The following is an 18826-nucleotide window of genomic DNA, read 5'->3' as shown; positions in this document are numbered from 1 at the left end:
GAAAAACTTAAAAATATCCAGATGTAAAATATGATTACTTTTAATACCGTAAAACCATGCAACATACATGTACAAGTTTTTCAAATCGAGCCACTCGACATTAGTAGTGGCTCATTTGTGCCCTCTAGTGCCTATTCAAAACAATTACATAAACACACAAAACACCCTTTAGATGACAGTGTCTTTATTAGCATAGAATGGTTTCATTTCATTATACCTGTTATTAAAAAAAATCTAGAACCCCAAAAATGCTGGAGGGATATGGAGACAACAGAAAGCACTATAATACTCAGTGGCCACTTCATTGTGTAAAACAATCTCACTCCTGGGAGCATCCATGACGGAAAAAAAGACCACCCTTTCTAGAGTTCATCTTCCAGATTTGGAGGTTAACATTTCCACTTTCTGGGGTAAGGTCACTGTTGCAAAATGGACTCTGTCCTTCTTCAGTTTTTGTTTTACAGTCTGTTTCAGGTCTAGAGACATATACTCTTGCTTGTGCCTGTCATACTTAGGCCAAGTGGCCATCCCTGGACCATTGGGAGAGCTGAGGAGAGGAGAAAGTGGAAAATGCTTTTTTTTCAGTTTGCGCATGATGTTTTTGTGGTCATGTTCCCGTAATACAATAACAATTATTATAATACCAATAATAATATTGCACCTTTAGGGATATTGTTCTTACTCACCCGGTACGGACAAAATTGGCCCAGTATTTCATCATCGTTAAACAATGTTTTTCATCCTCTTTGGTAATATTGCCTGAAAATATGCCAGAAATCAGATAACAAGCCACAAATCAGACAAAAGTCCATCCAGCAAACTTACTTAGCCCACATATTATACATTACAAGTAATATTTAATATACAACATACCTATAATTTGTATATTTCCAGTCCAGAAACATCCTCCAAACACAAATATGACGTCATCCCCATGGTCGGCCTTCACAAAAGTCGGTCTGGTGTTTTTGTGCATCTCCGCACGATATCCAAACTCGTACATGTAAACTGGAATACCCGCATCTAAACGTGAAGGAGAATGTAAATACAACAAATGCTTGGACAAGATCAAGCTTAGGTCAAATGATTGCTTTATCATCAGAGGCTTAACATGTACCACACCAGGTTGAAAAAGGTTCTAAATACAAGATAAAACTTCAACTCAGAGCTACAAATATTTATAAGGAATATTTCTGACCTGTGTGGTAGTCTGCCGCCTTAACAACAGGCAGTGTCATCAGAAGGTCTCCCATAAGTTCAGTGAATCCATCCCTTATATTTTCTGGAGTTTTGGCATTTTTCAGGTATTCATCTGCAATCAGGCTGTTGGCTAAAGAGGCCTAGATAGGAAACAATGTTGCCCATTTGTAGATTTCTTCTATTTTCCTCACACAAGAAACATAGGAACTATGGTAACTTAATATGCTTAGCTATCACTGACCAAAACAGGTCTCTCTATTTTAGGATCATCTGATACGACCAGAGCTGTTTGCTTGCTGTTGGATTTTGTAATTCCCCTTGGACACTATGGATACTTCCTTTTTATGGTGGCTGGCAACCTGCTTGTTATGTACATTACTCTATTTGTGTTCACAGTGGAAATCTATGCAAACATGTTTTTGCGGGGCTGGGTTATCATGATTGGTCACAGGGCATGGCATATAGTTAATAGTGACCATCAGTCAACTTTCACCTTTAACCACCAAATGAAATTGTTATTCATTCATTCATTTGGGGTGCTGGAGCCTATCCCAGCAGTCTTCGGATGCGAGGCGTTGTACACCCTGGACTGGTCGGCAGCCAATCACAGGGCACATATAAACAAACAACCATTCACACTCACATTCATACCTATGGACAATTTGGAGTCACCAATTAACCTAGCATGTTTTTGGAATGTGGGAGGAAAACCCAAGCATGCATTGGGAAAACATGCAAACTCCACACAGAGATGACCGAGAGTGGAATTGAACTCGGGTCTCCTAGCTGTGAGGCCTGTGCGCTAACCACTCGGTCGCCGTGCAGACCATGAAATTGTCAATGAATTGCAATTCAGAGTCATTTCCTGTTGCCTTGGGTTCATAGCAAAATATTAGGTATTGATATGTTCAAGGCGAGTGGTTAGCACGCAGGTCTCACAGCTAGGAGACCCGAGTTCAATCCCACCCTTGGCCATCTCTGTGTGGAGTTTGAATGTTCTCCCAGGATTTCCTCTGGGTACTCCGGTTTCCTCCCACATTCCAAAAACATGCTAGGTTAATTGGCGACTCCAAATTGTCCATAGGTATGAATGTGAGTGTGAATGGTTGTTTGTTTATATGTGCCCTGTGATTGGCTGGCGACCAGTCCAGGGTGTACCCCGCCTCTCGCCCGAAGACAGCTGTGATAGGCTCCAGCACCCCCACGACCCTCATGAGGAAAAGCGGTTGAGAATGAATGAATGAATGATATGTCCAAGGCAGGCTGCACGATGTTTGAGTGGTTAGAGCGCAGGCATCACAGCGAGGACACCCAAGTTCAATCCCACCCTCGGCCATCTCTGTGTGGAGTTTGCATGTTCTCCCTGTGCATGTGTGGGTTTTCTCCAGGTACTCCGGTTTCCTCCCACATTCCAAAAACATGCTAGGTTAATTGGCGACTCCAAATTGTCCATAGGTATGAATGTGAGTGTGAATGGTTGTTTGTCTATATGTGCCCTGTGATTGGCTGGCGACCAGTCCAGGGTGACAGCTGGGATAGGCTCCAGCACCCCCTGCAACCTTCATGAGGATAAGCGGTAGAAAATGAACGAATGAATGAATCTTCAAGGCAGGACGTTCCTTACAATTTAAAAACAAATTTCAAGCCCAGAATGTTTATAGCTTATATTTATAGCTCATGATTATTGTAATCATCAACAATTTTCTTGGAGCTCACCCCTGCAGGATAGAACATGTTCATCATCCCCAGAACAGATTCTCTGCTCATGCCGTTCTCCCAGCCGGGAAGAGCAAAATTCTGCAAAGCATATTTTCCAAAGTGTATCAGTTCAACATGAGTTAATAAACATGTCGCATATTTGAATACTTGCAATGAAAGCAAAATATATGACCTGAGGCAGAAGCCACCCAAACTCATGGTTGGTTATCCCCATCATCACTGGCACCCGCATCACTTCTTTCCTTTTTAGAAGCTCCTCTGCAGTATCAGTCAGAAAGACACCATCTACCACACCTCCCAGGTAAATTTTCATCTGAAGACAAGAGGAGAGGACAAATCAAACTTTTATAGTATGTACCTACTTTTTTTTTACATCTTCTCCGTTTCATTTACCTTTTTAGTCGCTTCAACTAACTCCTGTTGGCTTTTTCTTCTCAAACACTGAAGCAGTATCTGTGATGTGCTGTTATAACATCCAGTCAGGTTGGCTACAACCTGCGTGCAAAGAGAGGAAGAATTTAAATACTACAAAAAGATCTTTCATTCAAGCAAACTTCATTGTGCTCAAAGACTAGATAGGACAGTTAAATCTAGTTTCAGTCTTATCTAGTAATTCTAGAGCAGGGGTCTCAAACTCAATTTACCTGGGGGCCACCGGAGCTAGGTTCTGGGTGAAGCCGGGCCGCATTAGATTAAAAAAAAAAGAACCAAAACGCATTTATTAAAAACTGGAAAAAAATCAATAAAAAAACTATATTCAATGCTTTTGCTTCTACTATACCCTACACTTTTTCAGTACTTTGGTTCCGGTTTTCCACACCAAAATATCTTATAAAACATTCCACTGTTCTCAAATATCTCAATTTTTATTTTTCTATACACAAAATAAGATAACAATAACAATAAACAATAAATCAATCAACCAGTAATAAATAAGTAAAATAATAATAAAACAGCAAATAAGAAACCACATACAGTTGGTAGAGAAATGATTTTTTTCAGATTCAAATGTACAGTATTAACAGTTATTTAACCTTTAACATGAACATTATTGAAACTTAATAATTTGACCCAATTAGCAAGTTAGCATCGTACTCAGTTCCATCTGGGAGCAGCGTCGTAACTTTAACAACATGTTTGATGAGATGCTTTATCTTGACGTGTATTTTCCGTTTTATTCCAAATCATTCCCTGCATTTATTTGTACCCGGCGTCATAAGCCTTTAGCTTCATTGCTAATCCAAAGCAAAACAGGGCGGGGTAACAGGGTAGGGTAACAGTATGGGCGGGGCATAATCATGTTAATTGTGTCCGGTGTGCACACAGCTTTAAGCTGTCATTTCAATATTAAACTTTGGTATCAAGGTGGGGGCCTCAAACTAGCGTCTCGCGGGCCGCATTTTGCCCGCAGGACGCGAGTTTGAGACCCCTGTTCTAGCGTAAGCCAGCTCTAGTCTGATGAGACAGCAGTAATCCATTCCTGTGTGGAATTTAACTCAGCTCTAGTCTAGACTACAACTGTAGGATGTGTTTTCTAAGGTTCTATCCACACAAGATAGAACCTAGTGGGTTAAAAAATAATATCATCCACTCAGTGTCAGATCTCCGATCTCTGGAGCTCAGTAATTTAGACAGAACACGTTTACAGTACCTTGACAAGAGGGAGTGAATCATTGCTGGTGTAGGTTCCAACCAATGCAACTCCACTTTGAAAAATGGCCCTTTGAAACAATCCTTCAGCTTTTGGAGACAGAGTCTAAGGAAAGACACACATGAATCAGTATGAAAATAAATGAACGGGGTATAAATAATTCATTATTGTGCTACATGCTGGTGGTGGTGCTTCGTTGAGTTTAACTGACTTAATTATTAGCAGCACTTAACTTAAGAACTTTATTTATCCGTTAGGAACTTCATTTGTGCAGAGCATCAATGCGTGTGCAGTTCATGTACCAAAAAAATACGACATAAAAACACATCCAGTCAACAGATACAAACAATCAACCATCTATTTGCAGAAGAAAGGCTGCCAGCACGATACCACACACGATAAAAACCAGTGATAAAGAAACAATGCTAAAAAAAATATGCATAAATAAATAATACTCGATAAACTTTAAAAAGTGTCAATCAGTGTTAGTGAGCCACGTACAAACGGATACACACAAGCTTACCCAACATGCACACACATGAAAATCATGAATTCATGAGCAGGATAGATGTCGGTAAAAAAAACTTGATATGGCTCTCTTAGTCCTAAAAGCAAGTGATCTGTATCTTTTTCCTCAAGGTAGCAGGCTATAGTGGCTGTGCAATGTGTGAGTAGTGTCTAAAGCTACTGATTAATCTAGCACTGATTAATCACAAAAAAGTGGGCTAATAAATTGACACACAAAGACTGCGGATTTCAGAAAATAACAGATGAAATGATACAGCACTCTACAAGAAGCAATGAAGTCTGTAAAATTAAATAATAAAAAAAAATCCAAAACTATAATGATGAAAATGGTAATATTAATGAGGATTATAATGATGGTAATAATGACAAAGATAATAATAATAATAATAATAATAATAATAATAATAATAATAATAATAATAATAATAATAATAATAATAATAATAATAATAATAATAATAATAATAATAATAATAATAATAATAATAATACAATGATAATAATAAGAGGGGAAAACAAGACAGTGGCATGAACATGATTATTAACCTTTTATATCTGACTGCTGTGCCCCGCCCCGCTTTTACTCATGTTTTAACTGTACTCATGTTTTTACTCATGTATTAACCAATGAATGTTGTATTTTGGTGTGTCTTTTATTCTGTTTACTTATTAATATATCTTGCAAAAAGAGGTAGGCATTTATAAGCTTTTGCTTCAGCCTACTCCTTTTGGGCTTGTTATCAGATAATTGAATACAAATGTAAATAATGGAAAGTTATATAATGTTTCATATATTTGCCCAAATAAAGGGAAAAAAAGGGGGGATTTATGTGGTATTTGTTAGTAATAATCATTTTACCAGTATAGACGCACTGATGCCTCCTGCAGATTCTCCAGCGATGGTGACAGCTTGAGGGTCACCACCAAAAGCCTCTATATTTTCCTGCACCCACCTCAGAGCCGCCAGCTGATCCAAGAACCCCCAGTTTCCTCGAACATGTTCGTCTCCAGTGCTTTAGAACAGGACATTTGACAGGATGCTATTCAATTTTGCTTTGGATTCTTAAATTACTATAAAAGTCTACAATAAAAAAAAAAGCCTGAGATTCATTAATTTTTTACCACTTATCCTGACTTGGATCGCGGGGGTGCTGGAGCCTATCCCAGCTGTCTTTGGGTGAGAGGCGGGGTACACCCTGGACTGGTGGCCAGCCAATCACAGGGCACATATAGACAAACAACCATTCACACTCACATTCATACCTATGGACAATTTTCATTCATTCATTCATTTTCTACCGCTTATCCTCACGAGGGTCGCGAGGGTGCTGGAGCCTATCCCAGCTGTCTTCGGGCGAGAAGCGGTGTACACCCTGGACTGGTCACCAGCCAATCACAGAGCACATATAGACAAACAACCATTCACACTCACATTCATACCTATGGACAATTTGGAGTCGCCAATTAACCTAGCATGTTTTTGGAATGTCGGAGGAAGCCGGAGTACCCAGTACAGAGATGGCCGATGGTGGAATCGAACTCGGGTCTCCTAGCTGTGTGACCTGCGCGCTAACCAATCACAGGGCACATACAGACAAACAACCATTCACACTCACATTCATACCTATGGACAATTTGGAGTCGCCAATTAACCTAGCATGTTTTTGGAATGTGGGAGGAAACCGGAGTACCCGGAGAAAACCCAAACTCCACACAGAGTTGGCTAAGGGTGGAATTGAACTCAGGTCTCCTAGCTGTGAGGCCTGCGCGCTAACCACTCGATCACCGTGCAGCCTAAATACTACATATTTTATAAAAAATTATCATTTATAAATGGCAGAGGAACATTTTGTCTGGTATATTGAAGAAGTTGCATTGTTTCAGAGACAAGTAAGGTGAGCAATATGGTTACTTACCCAAGGAATCCCAGAATGCCGAGGCGATACTGAATAATAACCATGACTATATTTTCATAAGCAGCCAACGGAGCACCATCATACTGAGAAGCAGCACCTATTGCCAAACCCCCTCCATGGAGCCACACCATTACCTGACCAACAGAGAGCGCTGTTAAATTTTGCAAAAGAGACACCAGCGAGTGGTTAAAACTACAACTGAGGCTCTCATCTTCATTTATTCTCGCCACAACACTAATTAAAAAAGATTCCACAATGTCTTGGAAAACGTTATACGTAGTATTCCAGAACGAGCGAGACATTAACAATTTGTGTTTCCTTTCCCTTTTTGTGGCTCATCCTTAAAGAAATACCATCCTCCAGAGAGTAAAGAGAAGAACATAAGAAGAAAAGAATATACGATACACAAATAATCTATCAAACAATCAATCACAAATTTACAAAATGTTTATGAGGTTCATTTTTTCCTGTCATTAATTGTTAATTTGACCTAGAAACTTTTCTGGTGAGGATGGCATCAACCTTAAGGGATGTGTTTGCCTTCTAATTGAATACAAGGGGTGCAAATATTCATTTTAATTAAATTAAATTTTAAATTTTAAATTTTAAATTTTAAATTTTAAATTTTAAATTTTAAATTTTAAATTTTAAATTTTTAATTTTTAATTTTTAATTTTTAATTTTTAATTTTTAATTTTTAATTTTTAATTTTTAATTTTTAATTTTTATGTGAACCCTGATAAAGATTAAAAAGTATATTTATTAATATAATACTCAAATAAATTCACATATGTTCTCCCCCTACACTGACACTCAATAGAAACTTTGAGGCCATATTTTTTGTAGTTATTTTTATTTTGAAGCCCTATACTGAAGTTTCCTCATATGAATAGTTTGTTTAGGATATTGGCATACAGATAACAAAATCTAACGTTTCAAGAATAATTTCAAAACAAAAAATTTGATAAAATAAAAAAGGCTATAAAAAAGAAAAATAATAAAAAAAAAAGCTTGATGAATTAAAGTTCATTATGGACAAATTGCAATTAATCGCAATGAAATAATCAATTAATTGATTGACAACCCTAATTTTTGACCAATAATAGGCCAACCATAAAACGGCATGACTTATTAATTATTATATTTTTGAAAAAACATCATTGAAGGATGACTGGGATGACTGTATACTGAATGTATGTGTCTTAAACATACCGGCAGTTTGTCACCTCTTTTTGCCTCAGCTGGGGTATAAACATTCAGATACAGGCAGTCCTCGGAAAGCTCTGGTAGGGTGTACTGTACTGACATGACTTTGGAAACATTAACAACTATTTCAGCATCCTGAATACACCTGATAAAGAACATACAGGTAGTTAGTTTCATTCAAAATAGCAATGATGCAAATCAGTCACTCTTACATGGGAGGCTGCCGGGTTCCATCTCTTTCCCCCTCCCAAGGTTCTGGATCTTGGGGAGGAGCCAGTCGGAGGGGACCCACTGGAGGGCGGGCAAAGGGGATTCCCAGGAATTGCTTTACTTTGACCTCTGTGCCTTTCACAGACACAATTTCTCCTCTTATGTGGCCATTTTTCAGCAAGACCACGGGGTCGGTGCTCCCTCCTAAAGATGTAAAAATCAGTGAAGATTTTTTGAAATGCATATAATATAACTTAATTGACAAATATGTTTGTATTTACTGTGAATGTGATTGTTATTGTGTGTTAAGGGTGCAATTTTTATTATACAACATCTCTGCATTGCGAGGCTGAATGGTGGACGAGGGGTTAGCAACAAGACCACAAAGCTAGGAGACCTGAGTTCGATTCCCTGCATTGTATGGCGTTTGCATGTTCGCCCCATGCTAGGTTAATTGGCAACTCCAAATTGTCCATAGGTATGAATGTGAGTGTGAATGGTTGTTTGTCTATATGTGCCCTGTGATTGGCTGGCGACCAGTCCAGGGTGTACCCCGCCTCTTGCCTGAAGACAGCTGGGATAGGCTCCAGCACCCCTGCGACCCTCATGAGGAAAAGTGGTAGAGAATGAATGAATGAATGATACGTCCAAGGCAGGCTGCATGGTGGTTGAGTGGTTAGAGTGCAGGCATCACAGCGAGGACACCCAAGTTCAATCCCACCCTTGGCCATCTCTGTGTGGAGTTTGCATGTGCATGCGTGGGTTTTCTCCGGGTACTCCGGTTTCCTCCCACATTCCAAAAACATGCTAGGTTAATTGGCGACTCCAAATTGTCCATAGGTATGAATGTGAGTGTGAATGGTTGTTTGTCTATATGTGCCCTGTGATTGGCTGGCGACCAGTCCAGGGTGTACCCTGCCTCTCGCCCGAAGACAGCTGGGATAGGCTCCAGCACGGCCACGACCCTCGTGAAGATAAGCGGTAGAAAATGAATGAATGAATTGCCCACCTGTATTTTAAGTTGTTTATTTCTGGAATGCAAGATCGCAGTTATTATTAATAGTGCTATGACCAGGGTAGAATACAGTCCTTGAACACAACTTAAGTTGTAAGTTGAGTCCTGTGTATCCAAGCACAACATGGATATTTGAGGTGATAGCATACTAAGTCTGTGTTATTTAGAAATTAAGGCATGACAAACAGTATAACAATTTTTTTTACTTTCTGTCATGTTTGTTTTGTTTCCGCCATTTTCTTTGTGTTGCAGTGCCTTTTTTTTCCAGTTCCTGGGACGGAACCACCTGCTACTCACTGCTGCACACCTGCGACCTATTGCTAATCAGGCCTTTATCAGCAGGCAGTTTGCCACCCTCGTATGTTGGATTGTCTCTCACACTGTGCTACTTGTACCACAGTCTTGCACACCGCTGTGCCTTGTTATATAATATTTATTATTTTGTTTTTGTTCACCTTTTCTTAGTATTTGCATGTGTCGTGCCATCTGTCTGCTTTGGGGTCCATTCATTCATTTTCTACCGCTTAGCTTCACAAGTGTAGCAGGTAGTGCTGGAGCCTATCCCATCTGTCTTTGGGATACACCCTAGACTGGTCGCCAGCCAATCACAGGGCACGTATAGACAAACAACCATTCACACTCACATTCATACCTATGGACAATTTGGAGTCACCAATTAACCTAGCATGTTTTTGGAATGTGGGAGGAAACCGGAGTACCCGGAGAAAACCCACGCATGCACGGACGGGGAGAACATGCAAACTCCACACAGAGATGGCCGAGGGTGGAACTGAACTCGGGTCTCCTAGCTGTGATGTCTGCGCACTAACCACTCGACCGCCGTGCAGCCGCACAAGAAACAACATAATAAAAAACATATTTATAAATAATAAATACAAAAATTAATAAAAATTAAGTGCAAAAAAATACAGATTTAAAGTGAAAACAATTAAAAAAGTAGAAACATTTATGTAAAGTTATGTTTGATTTCTGTCGTCTGTCAAAACTCCTCTTCCGCCTTCGAGCTCACCTTGAAAGGTAATGCGTTCTTTTTCATTCGTATTTATTTTTAATTTGTTATTTTCTCATTGTTTTTAACATTTGTGTACATGTAAATGATTATCTTAAGCGGGTGGAATTGAACTGTGTGGCCTGTGTGCTAACCACTGCTCCGCCGTGCAGCCAGCTTGTGACATTTCCATTTCATTAGCCTCATTATATTTTATTACTGACTTTTGAGGTTTACAACAAATATACCTTCCAACCTGTTCAACACCAGGAATAATATAGTATAATATAATATAGTAATATACACTATAATTGTTGCCTTACCTTGTGCTTCCTGAGCGTTCACTCCCACAAGATGAAGCAGAAAAACAATGGGCAATATTCTCATCCTGATTGGAGTAAAAAAAAAAATGGAATGATTGTCCTAGTCCTTTATTTTTACGCACACACACACACACACACGTAAACCCTTTTACAGACACTCACTGAAATACAACCAAGTCTTAACATTACAACCACAGCCCTGCTTAAATTCGGTCATCTTCATTGATTTGACCTGCGATGAACAAACAGTACTCTGACCGCAGAGTCAAAAATGACATAACCCTGCTCTTTGACCATTTAAGTCCAAGCAACATAACTTAAAATCAATCAATTATATCAAATATTATTTATAGTATTCATTATTAATCTTATTTTATTAATTTGATATTACAGTATTTAAATAATAGACTGGAGCAAATCAGCTCTCACACATCAATGTATACATTTGTGTTTGTTTTTATGAATGGTTCATTCTATATGCAAAAGTTCTAGATGAGAGTGCTCTCAAAGATATTGTTGTATGAAATTGATGTGTTTGAGCCTACTACCGGTACCATTTGCAGGTCAATAGAGAGCAAAACAGAAGATTTCAGTTAAACATTAACGTCCTTAAACAAGCAGTCATGGGTTACAGGCTTACGCACAAGCAGGCATACATGTTGCAAGTTTTTATTGACCTGCTGCGTGAATCACTGTTTCATAGTTATATAAATAACACATGGGATGCTTTTTTTAAATATATATATGTATGTAACAGGATAAAAACTGTTTTCTGTAATGTATTTATTTCTTGTCTATTTTCTGACAAAAGTGTCTGTGCTGGTCAAACACCTGAACCTTCACGTGGTAGGACTCCTTTAAAGTACATATACAGTATACTTCTTTATACAATTACAGAGAGGATTACGCAAACATTAAATGCTAAATCTTAATTTACATATGGTAATGGTAATGGTTTTATTTCATTTGAACATGCATCAGATTACAATTGAATGCATCACATAATCAGTTCACAGTTCCACATGTCCAAAAGGAGTAGGAAGAAGCAAAGCTTATTAAATCCTACCCCTCCATCTGATACTTTTACAATCAGTAACTGTTACATTTGTTCACTTCCTGCTTTCCATAATAAAGTTTAAGGTTTTTTTAACGTAGTCCTAGCATATAAGTGTTTCAATTTATTGTATTATATTTTTACTTTTTATTTTACTAGTCTGTGCAGCACTTTGGAAACTCTGTTTTTAAAATATGCTATATAAATAAAGTGGATTGTATTGTATTGGATAAATCTGAATGTGAGGTAAATGGGTATTCCAGTATGTTGAAGATGTATTAAGCTTTGCTTTTGTTTTATTTTGCCCATCATCCACAATTATTATGTGAGGCATGAACACATATGTTTTTCGAAGAGAGAAAAGAATGCATATAATGTGAATAACCTATTCCGCCTACACTATACTATGCTACACTACACTACATTGAGTAATGTGCCAGCTACGGGATCACTGCAGGGACATAAGTGACATATAGCAGTGTCAATATGCTTGTCTTACCAGGACATTAATAAAATCCTGATCTCCACAATGTATATTTTGTATTTCATTCTAATGTTCTTACATTATTAACTGAAAACCAAGCTTGAGGGGTACACCGCATTGGTGATCCGGGGCATATAGCATGCTATTGTGCTGAGTATTTAACCTCCAGTGTATTTATTCTAAACTTCAGAAAGTGTTTCAAATAGAGTGTGGAAGAAGGATAAAATAAGATGCCAAAAATGTACCACTTCCACACGGAATGGGAGGAGAACTTTCTTTTACTCTATCATGTTGGATATGCCTTGATTTACTTCATGCTCTGTTAATGTAATGTCATTTAAGCTAATGTCTCATTAATGTAACATTATTGATGCCTAGTGACCAGAATGATAAAATAAAATAAAAAGCATGATACTCTCCGCACACTCGTCTGGAACACTTCCAGTGGAAGTGGCAAACAAACACTTCCCCAGGCTGACATATATATATAAACTCACTCAATAGGTCATGTAACACACACAGAACAATGAACGTGTCTGTATCTTTTTTTTGGGTTGGAATTGGATCAATTATGCCACGAGATGTTCAAGCGTACTGGTAACTTTGAGTATTGGACATGGGTTTTCAGACATCATTCAATAAGAGGATGTATCTGTATGCCGCTAGCTTGTGAGGTGAATTTGACTTCTGATTAAATTTTAAGTGACATCGGGCCAGCACTACTAACTCTGAAGGCCCTGGGTTGATTACATTGATTTGGCAGCACATACAGTAGATGCTGAAATCTGAATCTAATGAAACACAGGGGGAGCCCTCGAGTTAGAAAAAAAATGAACTGTGTTTGACTTCTGCATACGTAGTTTCAAAACTGACCACTAGATGGAAGTAAAGAACGTTTAAAAAAGAGTAATAAACTCACTCATGACCCCAGATCAGTGTTTTATTGTACGTGCCGGGGTCATATATATAACTGGTAGACGTATCATACCACATAACTGAAAAAGGGGGTTTATTCAAACAAACAATCTTATAATTAGGGAGCATTATGACATGGTAACGAATTGTAAAGCAGATATTTTCAATAATAATTTGCAATACAGCACTTAGGTTTGCATTAAATAACATAAACATAAGTCATTCTAAATAAAACAAGTTTTTATGAACCGTACACGTTTTGGACATTTTAACCAATCAGAGAGGAGTACGGTGTCTTGCGTCACAAAAGAGGCGGGTCAAGAGTACGCCAACTTGACTGTTTGTGCGGATGTTGGATATAGTGGCTTCCAGCCCAAGAGACGGTGCAAGCGGGCGAACGCCGGACCGGTGAGACGACACCCGAACAGAAAGCTACATCTCCGCAGAAGTGTTCATATTTCCACTGGCCTCTTTTACTGCTGGGACGCGGAATAACGTGGACTAACATTATTAGCAGCAAAGCGGAGACGAGACGAGGCGAGACGCGGACACGTTAGGACGGACAAGCCAAGGGACTCAGCCACAGGTAGGAAGCTGTCGTGGCTGAAGATATCAAAGTACAGGCGGGTCATGTAGATTTTATTTTTCTCCGACCCGAGCGACGAGTCGCAGCAATAGAACCGAGTCAAGCCGAACTGAGAAGATTTAACACGCTGCTCCGCCGCTCAGCCCATCCGACTGGGCGCCTGGTCCCAGGAAAAGTCATCATCATGTCCAGGAGGAAGCAAAGCAAACCCCGGCAGATTAAGCGTAAGTAAAGACTCACAATGTTTGTTGTTTTGAGTCCCAATATTCACTTCTGAGGAGCCGCTGCATCCTAAAAAGTTATGAAGTAGAACGAAGTCCAACCGCAATGCCTGACTTTTTCTACAGTAGCATACTTTTATTGCACCTTATTATGAGATGTTATATTATCCAAAGACATAACTCCTGCTTTTTGTCCATTATGCAATCTGCCTGAGATGTCTAATTTCTTTTCACATGGCACTTTCTGCATATAAATGATAAATGTACACTTCAATAAAACTTATTTTTTGCACCACTCCCCTGTTCTTCCTGTCAAGGTTGAAAAAGAAAATACATTTCTCATCAAAAGACTTTCATGTCCATTCCATTGGCAGCTAAAACTGTAGCCGAGACTTCCTGTTTAATTCTGTTGTGAACGTCGGTGTTGTATGAGAAAGCAGATGTGAACAGAGATAAAGCAGCGATCCGATGTGAACCCTGATAAAGATTAAAATTGGATCTTTTTTTATTTGTTTTCTTTCTGAGGCAGCGCCAAGGCCCGCCAGTGCATTTCCCCCCCTGGCTTTTCACTTGTCTTTGTATTCCCAGAGATGGGCCGTCCAGATAAGTCCTTACAAGTAAATATTTCAGTACGTTTATCCATTTATCTCATTAGTGAATATTATAGTTTGTTTGCGTTTGGTCTTTTGATGTTGATAAAAAGTTTGTATTATTCCATGAAGGAACTTTCAAGACTGAATGTAAATCTTTCACCAGCAGGTCAGTTTATTAGAAAATGGAAGCATTTCGGAATTCTCTTGTCATTCAAACTGCATGGCATCATTCATCAAACATCACAGATTTACCTGCAACATTGTAGCCGAATTATGTGCAAAACAAGATCCCAGTGTTTATCTAAGCCAGTCCCATGCTTTGGATAAGGAGCTATTAATATCTTAGGACTAGACAATATATAAACCTATTAAACTAGCACTGATACGGTAATTGTTTGGTGTAACAAGGATTACATGCTAAGCGCTACAAGTTTGTCAACTTTGATAATGCAATAATAATTGATGAACACATTTGATGGTTTCCACTCAGTTGCTATTGAGCACATGATTTAAATATAATGTATAAGTTTCTTATTTTTCATGCTTATTACTAACTCCCAGCAGTATGTTACAGCAAGCGATGTACTCCAGAATAAACATGGGCTAGACTTTGTGTGCATGAGTGACAATAAGAGACAGCGAGAGAGCATATGTGTGCGTCTCAGGGGTGTCATGGCCGTCTTTATCAGTGCTTCTAGTCCGCCATGCTTCCCAGTGCACCAGGCCTGGATGTAGTCGAGGCCAGCCAGGCTCTCATCCCCGTGACTCTCTTGTGGTTTGGTAGACATTTTGATAGGGAAGAGTGAAGAGCGATAAGGACTTTGTTCATACGGGTTATGAGGGGGTCCGACTCCTGCAGAGACTAGGGCTGTCACGATAATCAATATGTAAATGTAAAAAAAAAATACTGATTCACTGACATCTATGTGCATGTGTGTTTGTTTTCGTCCTCTCCTCTACCAAAAAGGCTGGATGACAAGAGGGTTCACTCTGTGCATCTGTCTCAACACCTGGGCGCATTGCTTCTATAGCAGAATGAACGGATTGATTGAACCCTCATGTCCGTCATTCCCTGTCCACAAGTTCTTGGGATTTGGGGATTTTTTAGTGGCTTGGAAAAGCTGGATTCGTAAATAGTTGCATTCAGACAGGAAGGGATAACTGAGTGAAAACAAGGTAATACACAAAGTACACCGACATGTGGCGCTGGTGACGTAACCACACAACACACCAAACCATAGAAGAAGAAAGAACGAACGTGCATAAGTCTGTTGTTTTTGGCTTTTCAAGGCTCATGAATTTACATGAGCGTTATTTTGGGAGTATAAGTAGGACCAAAGTCCGAAACTTTGGTTATCGCCCTCATTTAAACCATGCAAACTTTGTATGACCCTTCCTCTGAAAATAATCATAATCTAGAATCTTAAATACACTTAGACTCTTAAAAACGCTTGAAAATGTTATTGCTTTTGATACTATGTACTTGCATTATTATGCCATATATTGTCATTACATTATGAAAAAATGGTTGCAAAATAATGTTGACAATAATATTGCTTATCTGCAAAAATTTGTAGGACAGTTATTGTCCAGAAAAATGTATAGGCCTATGGTGTGGACTTATTGTTAATAAGTACTAAAGCATTGTTTCCACCATGTTGTTTGGATTGTTACTGAAGCAAAGGTTTGGCAAGGTCACAGTGTTAAGTCAATTTCCCTGTAACTTGACCTTCATGTCCCTCCTGAGAACATTGCAATAGTTCAGATTTTAAAGTCCCTAAAGTCGCTGCAGTGGACTTCTGTCACTTATGTGTGCCCTTATGCCACAGTGATTGTGTGCTAGCACAATGTATTTCAGTGCTGCCATCCGTTATGAAGTAGGATGCACTCTCAGTACCTCACGTAGCCCTCACTGGCAAAAATAGACCCCTTCAGTTCAGACATTACAGAAGGACAAGTAATTTTTTCAGCTTCAATATACTATATTGCCATGTGCATGTGTGTCTGTTTTCCTCGTCTCCCGCCTCCAAACAGGCAGGAAAAGGGTTTATTCTGTGTATTGGTTTCAGCACTTTGGATGGTTTGTTACATGGAACAACAGCATGAATGGAGTGAGCCCATTTGTCAGTCATACAATCTCTAGTATACACAAAGAGTGTATGGTAGTGGACATTAAATGAGTGGATTGCAATTTATAGTTTTTCATAGTACTTTTCTTAAAAGCCTAATCCATGCAGCCGTAGCTAGCAGGTCCTGCTGCTGTTCTGTCTGGCCTGTTACCTGTTACCTGTTACAGCTGCTGTTGTCGTTACTGTCATGTTGAGTGTATGTTGATATTGTTGTGGATTGTGATGTGCTTTTCTGTCTCTGTAATGTAAAGTCAGTCAAGATGATTTTTTTAAATCTAAAGTAATGAAAAAGCCTGTGACAAAGACAATAAACACAAACAAAACAATACACCCCACTGAACATAAACACCATTTTCTACACATGTTGCTAAAAGTGAATGCAAACGTCTGCATTGACACACAATGTCAACTTCAGAGTATTTCCAGGTTATTTCTCAGTTTTTTTGTGTCATATTAAGTCAATTCTATTTTAACTGACTCGGTTGTCCTCAGTAGCGTAGTGGGGGAAATAAGTATTCGATCCCCTTACAAACCAGCAAGAATGAATGATGAGATGTGTGCCACTCTGGTGACCAAGTATCGGTATCGTTTTTTTTTCTGCACATAATGATATTGGTGGGCAAGTAGATCTCATCAAACCGCACCGCATTCCGCAGAGCAACAAGCTAGGTCAGTATGTCTGTAGTCTAGAATTATTTCCAATAGTTTGGATTGTAAATATGCAAATACGAAACAGGTAGTAACGTGGGCTAGTGTTGCAGTTATAACCCATGACAAGCTTAAACTCAACTCTGAAATCCAGACATCACTTCCTGTTCTTTTATTTATAACTTTATTTATAACTGTAGAGCATGCAAATTTGATTGTCTGTAGTGTGGGGAATGGACAACGGGTGTTGGCCACTCATTTTAGCTGCTAGCAACAGAATTGCTAACTGCTATACATACACTTGTCTTCGGTAAGAATGTTAATAGTATGAATGGTTGTTTTGGTGTGTCCTCTGATTGACGACCAGTCTGCAGCTGGGCTAGGCTTTGGCATTTAGCTCAAAAAGGTATAGAAAATATGTAGATGAATGGATATTGGTATTATAGTCCAATTTATTTTTACACTTCTGTAACTGTAAAGAATGTGACAATGTTATGTAAAACAGTGCCTGTACAGTTACTGTTCAAACTGTATAGGGTTATGTTACAAACCAACGTATCGTATTTTGCGTGCATCTTATAAAGAGTCATGTGTTCCCATTGCTCAATACTCAAGCGCAACATGTTGTGTCCGAATTCCGAATTTTCTGTTGCACTCTAGGCTGCACTCTACATGTCTTTTGTTAAAGCCACCAAACAATCAACAGTGTCCCAACTGTGGTACACAATAGGACAACGTAGTACAACCGCCAATGGTACATTAGGTTTCAGGGATTCTGGAGGCCAGTAGAAGAAGAGGGTGTTTGTGAAGCAGCAAGATATTTGTCTGTGCCTTTTTGTGCGTCATCCTCCCCTGCAGTTGGAGATCTTTCAGCTTGATAAGGCTCCTCTCCTTGATGAAGAGATAGAAAGAAGGGAAGGTGGGAGGGAGGGAGAGGCAGCCCACTGGATCGCTAGATCCCTGGGCTTATATTTTGGCAGTTGAGATGGAAGACATGATAAAACACGGCAGCGATCACCGCTGCTGATAACGGTAGGCAGAAGAGAGAGAGAGAAAGAGATGGGAGGTAGGGCAGAAAGAAGGAAAGATGGAGATTAGAGGTCACATTAATTACATCTAGCTGTTGCATGCCATTCTTCCAACATTCTCGCGCTGTTGTCATTAGTTTTGTTTGCGATTGGCTGGGGGTGTATCTCCAGATAAGTAAGGAAGAGAAAGGCAGAGCTGGGTGATAAAAGAGAGCAGATGCAGAGGAGTGGACGTAGTTGGGGGGGGGGCAGAATACAAAGGCGGTAGATGAATGTGTTGTGGTGTGTTTTTAATGGCAGTGCAGCCTGCTCGTCTGTCCCCCACCCTTCTGTGGAAGATGTTTGAGGGCTGATAAGGAGGCCTGCTGATGATAGATAGATAACAGCAAGC

The 18826-nt window shown here is 39.3% G+C and overlaps 2 protein-coding genes across 3 annotated transcripts in view; one reads left to right on the top strand and one right to left on the bottom strand.

Moving 5' to 3' along the window:
• Nucleotides 1–48: 48 nt before the first annotated feature.
• Nucleotides 49–10894, bottom strand: ces3 (carboxylesterase 3). Its single transcript, XM_058075793.2, has 13 exons — nucleotides 10778–10894; nucleotides 8433–8634; nucleotides 8227–8365; nucleotides 7015–7148; nucleotides 5958–6111; nucleotides 4571–4675; nucleotides 3313–3414; nucleotides 3092–3232; nucleotides 2917–2997; nucleotides 1199–1340; nucleotides 874–1023; nucleotides 687–759; nucleotides 49–547 (listed from the first exon to the last, which is right to left on the bottom strand). The coding sequence occupies exons 1-13, from the start codon at nucleotides 10839–10841 to the stop codon at nucleotides 370–372; spliced, it is 1665 nt and encodes a 554-aa protein (XP_057931776.2). The 5' UTR covers nucleotides 10842–10894; the 3' UTR covers nucleotides 49–369.
• A 2683-nt stretch (nucleotides 10895–13577) lies between these two features.
• zfpm1 (zinc finger protein, FOG family member 1) overlaps nucleotides 13578–18826 on the top strand; it is a 90036-nt gene continuing 84787 nt past the window's right edge. The window contains exons 1-2 of one of the 2 annotated variants that reach the window (XM_078799343.1): nucleotides 13578–13638; nucleotides 13745–14040. In XM_078799343.1, the coding sequence (XP_078655469.1) occupies nucleotides 14001–14040 (40 nt within the window). In that variant the 5' untranslated portion in view covers nucleotides 13578–13638; nucleotides 13745–14000. Of the gene's footprint in view, nucleotides 14041–18826 lie in introns of both variants that reach the window. The other variant, XM_058074593.2, reaches the window with a different exon arrangement.

This window comes from Doryrhamphus excisus, linkage group LG1 (genome assembly GCF_037039965.1).
Source record: "Doryrhamphus excisus strain RoL-2023G ecotype Guam linkage group LG1, RoL_Dexc_Guam_v1.1, whole genome shotgun sequence".
Lineage (NCBI taxonomy): Eukaryota > Metazoa > Chordata > Actinopteri > Syngnathiformes > Syngnathidae > Doryrhamphus > Doryrhamphus excisus.
Note: the sequence above shows the minus strand (reverse complement) of the source record. Positions and strands in the feature narration are given on the sequence as shown.

What these genes read in the sequence shown, in the direction of transcription:
- ces3 (XM_058075793.2), bottom strand. Translation starts at nt 10,841, where the DNA reads ATGAGAATATTGCCCATTGTTTTTCTGCTTCATCTTGTGGGAGTGAAC. An exon ending in GGCATTCTGGGATTCCTTGG is followed by an intron (nt 6,112 to 7,014) that starts GTAAGTAACCAT and finishes CCTGTTCTAAAG; the next exon opens with CACTGGAGACGAACATGTTC. An exon ending in GCCAATTTTGTCCGTACCGG is followed by an intron (nt 548 to 686) that starts GTGAGTAAGAAC and finishes TCCTCTCCTCAG; the next exon opens with CTCTCCCAATGGTCCAGGGA.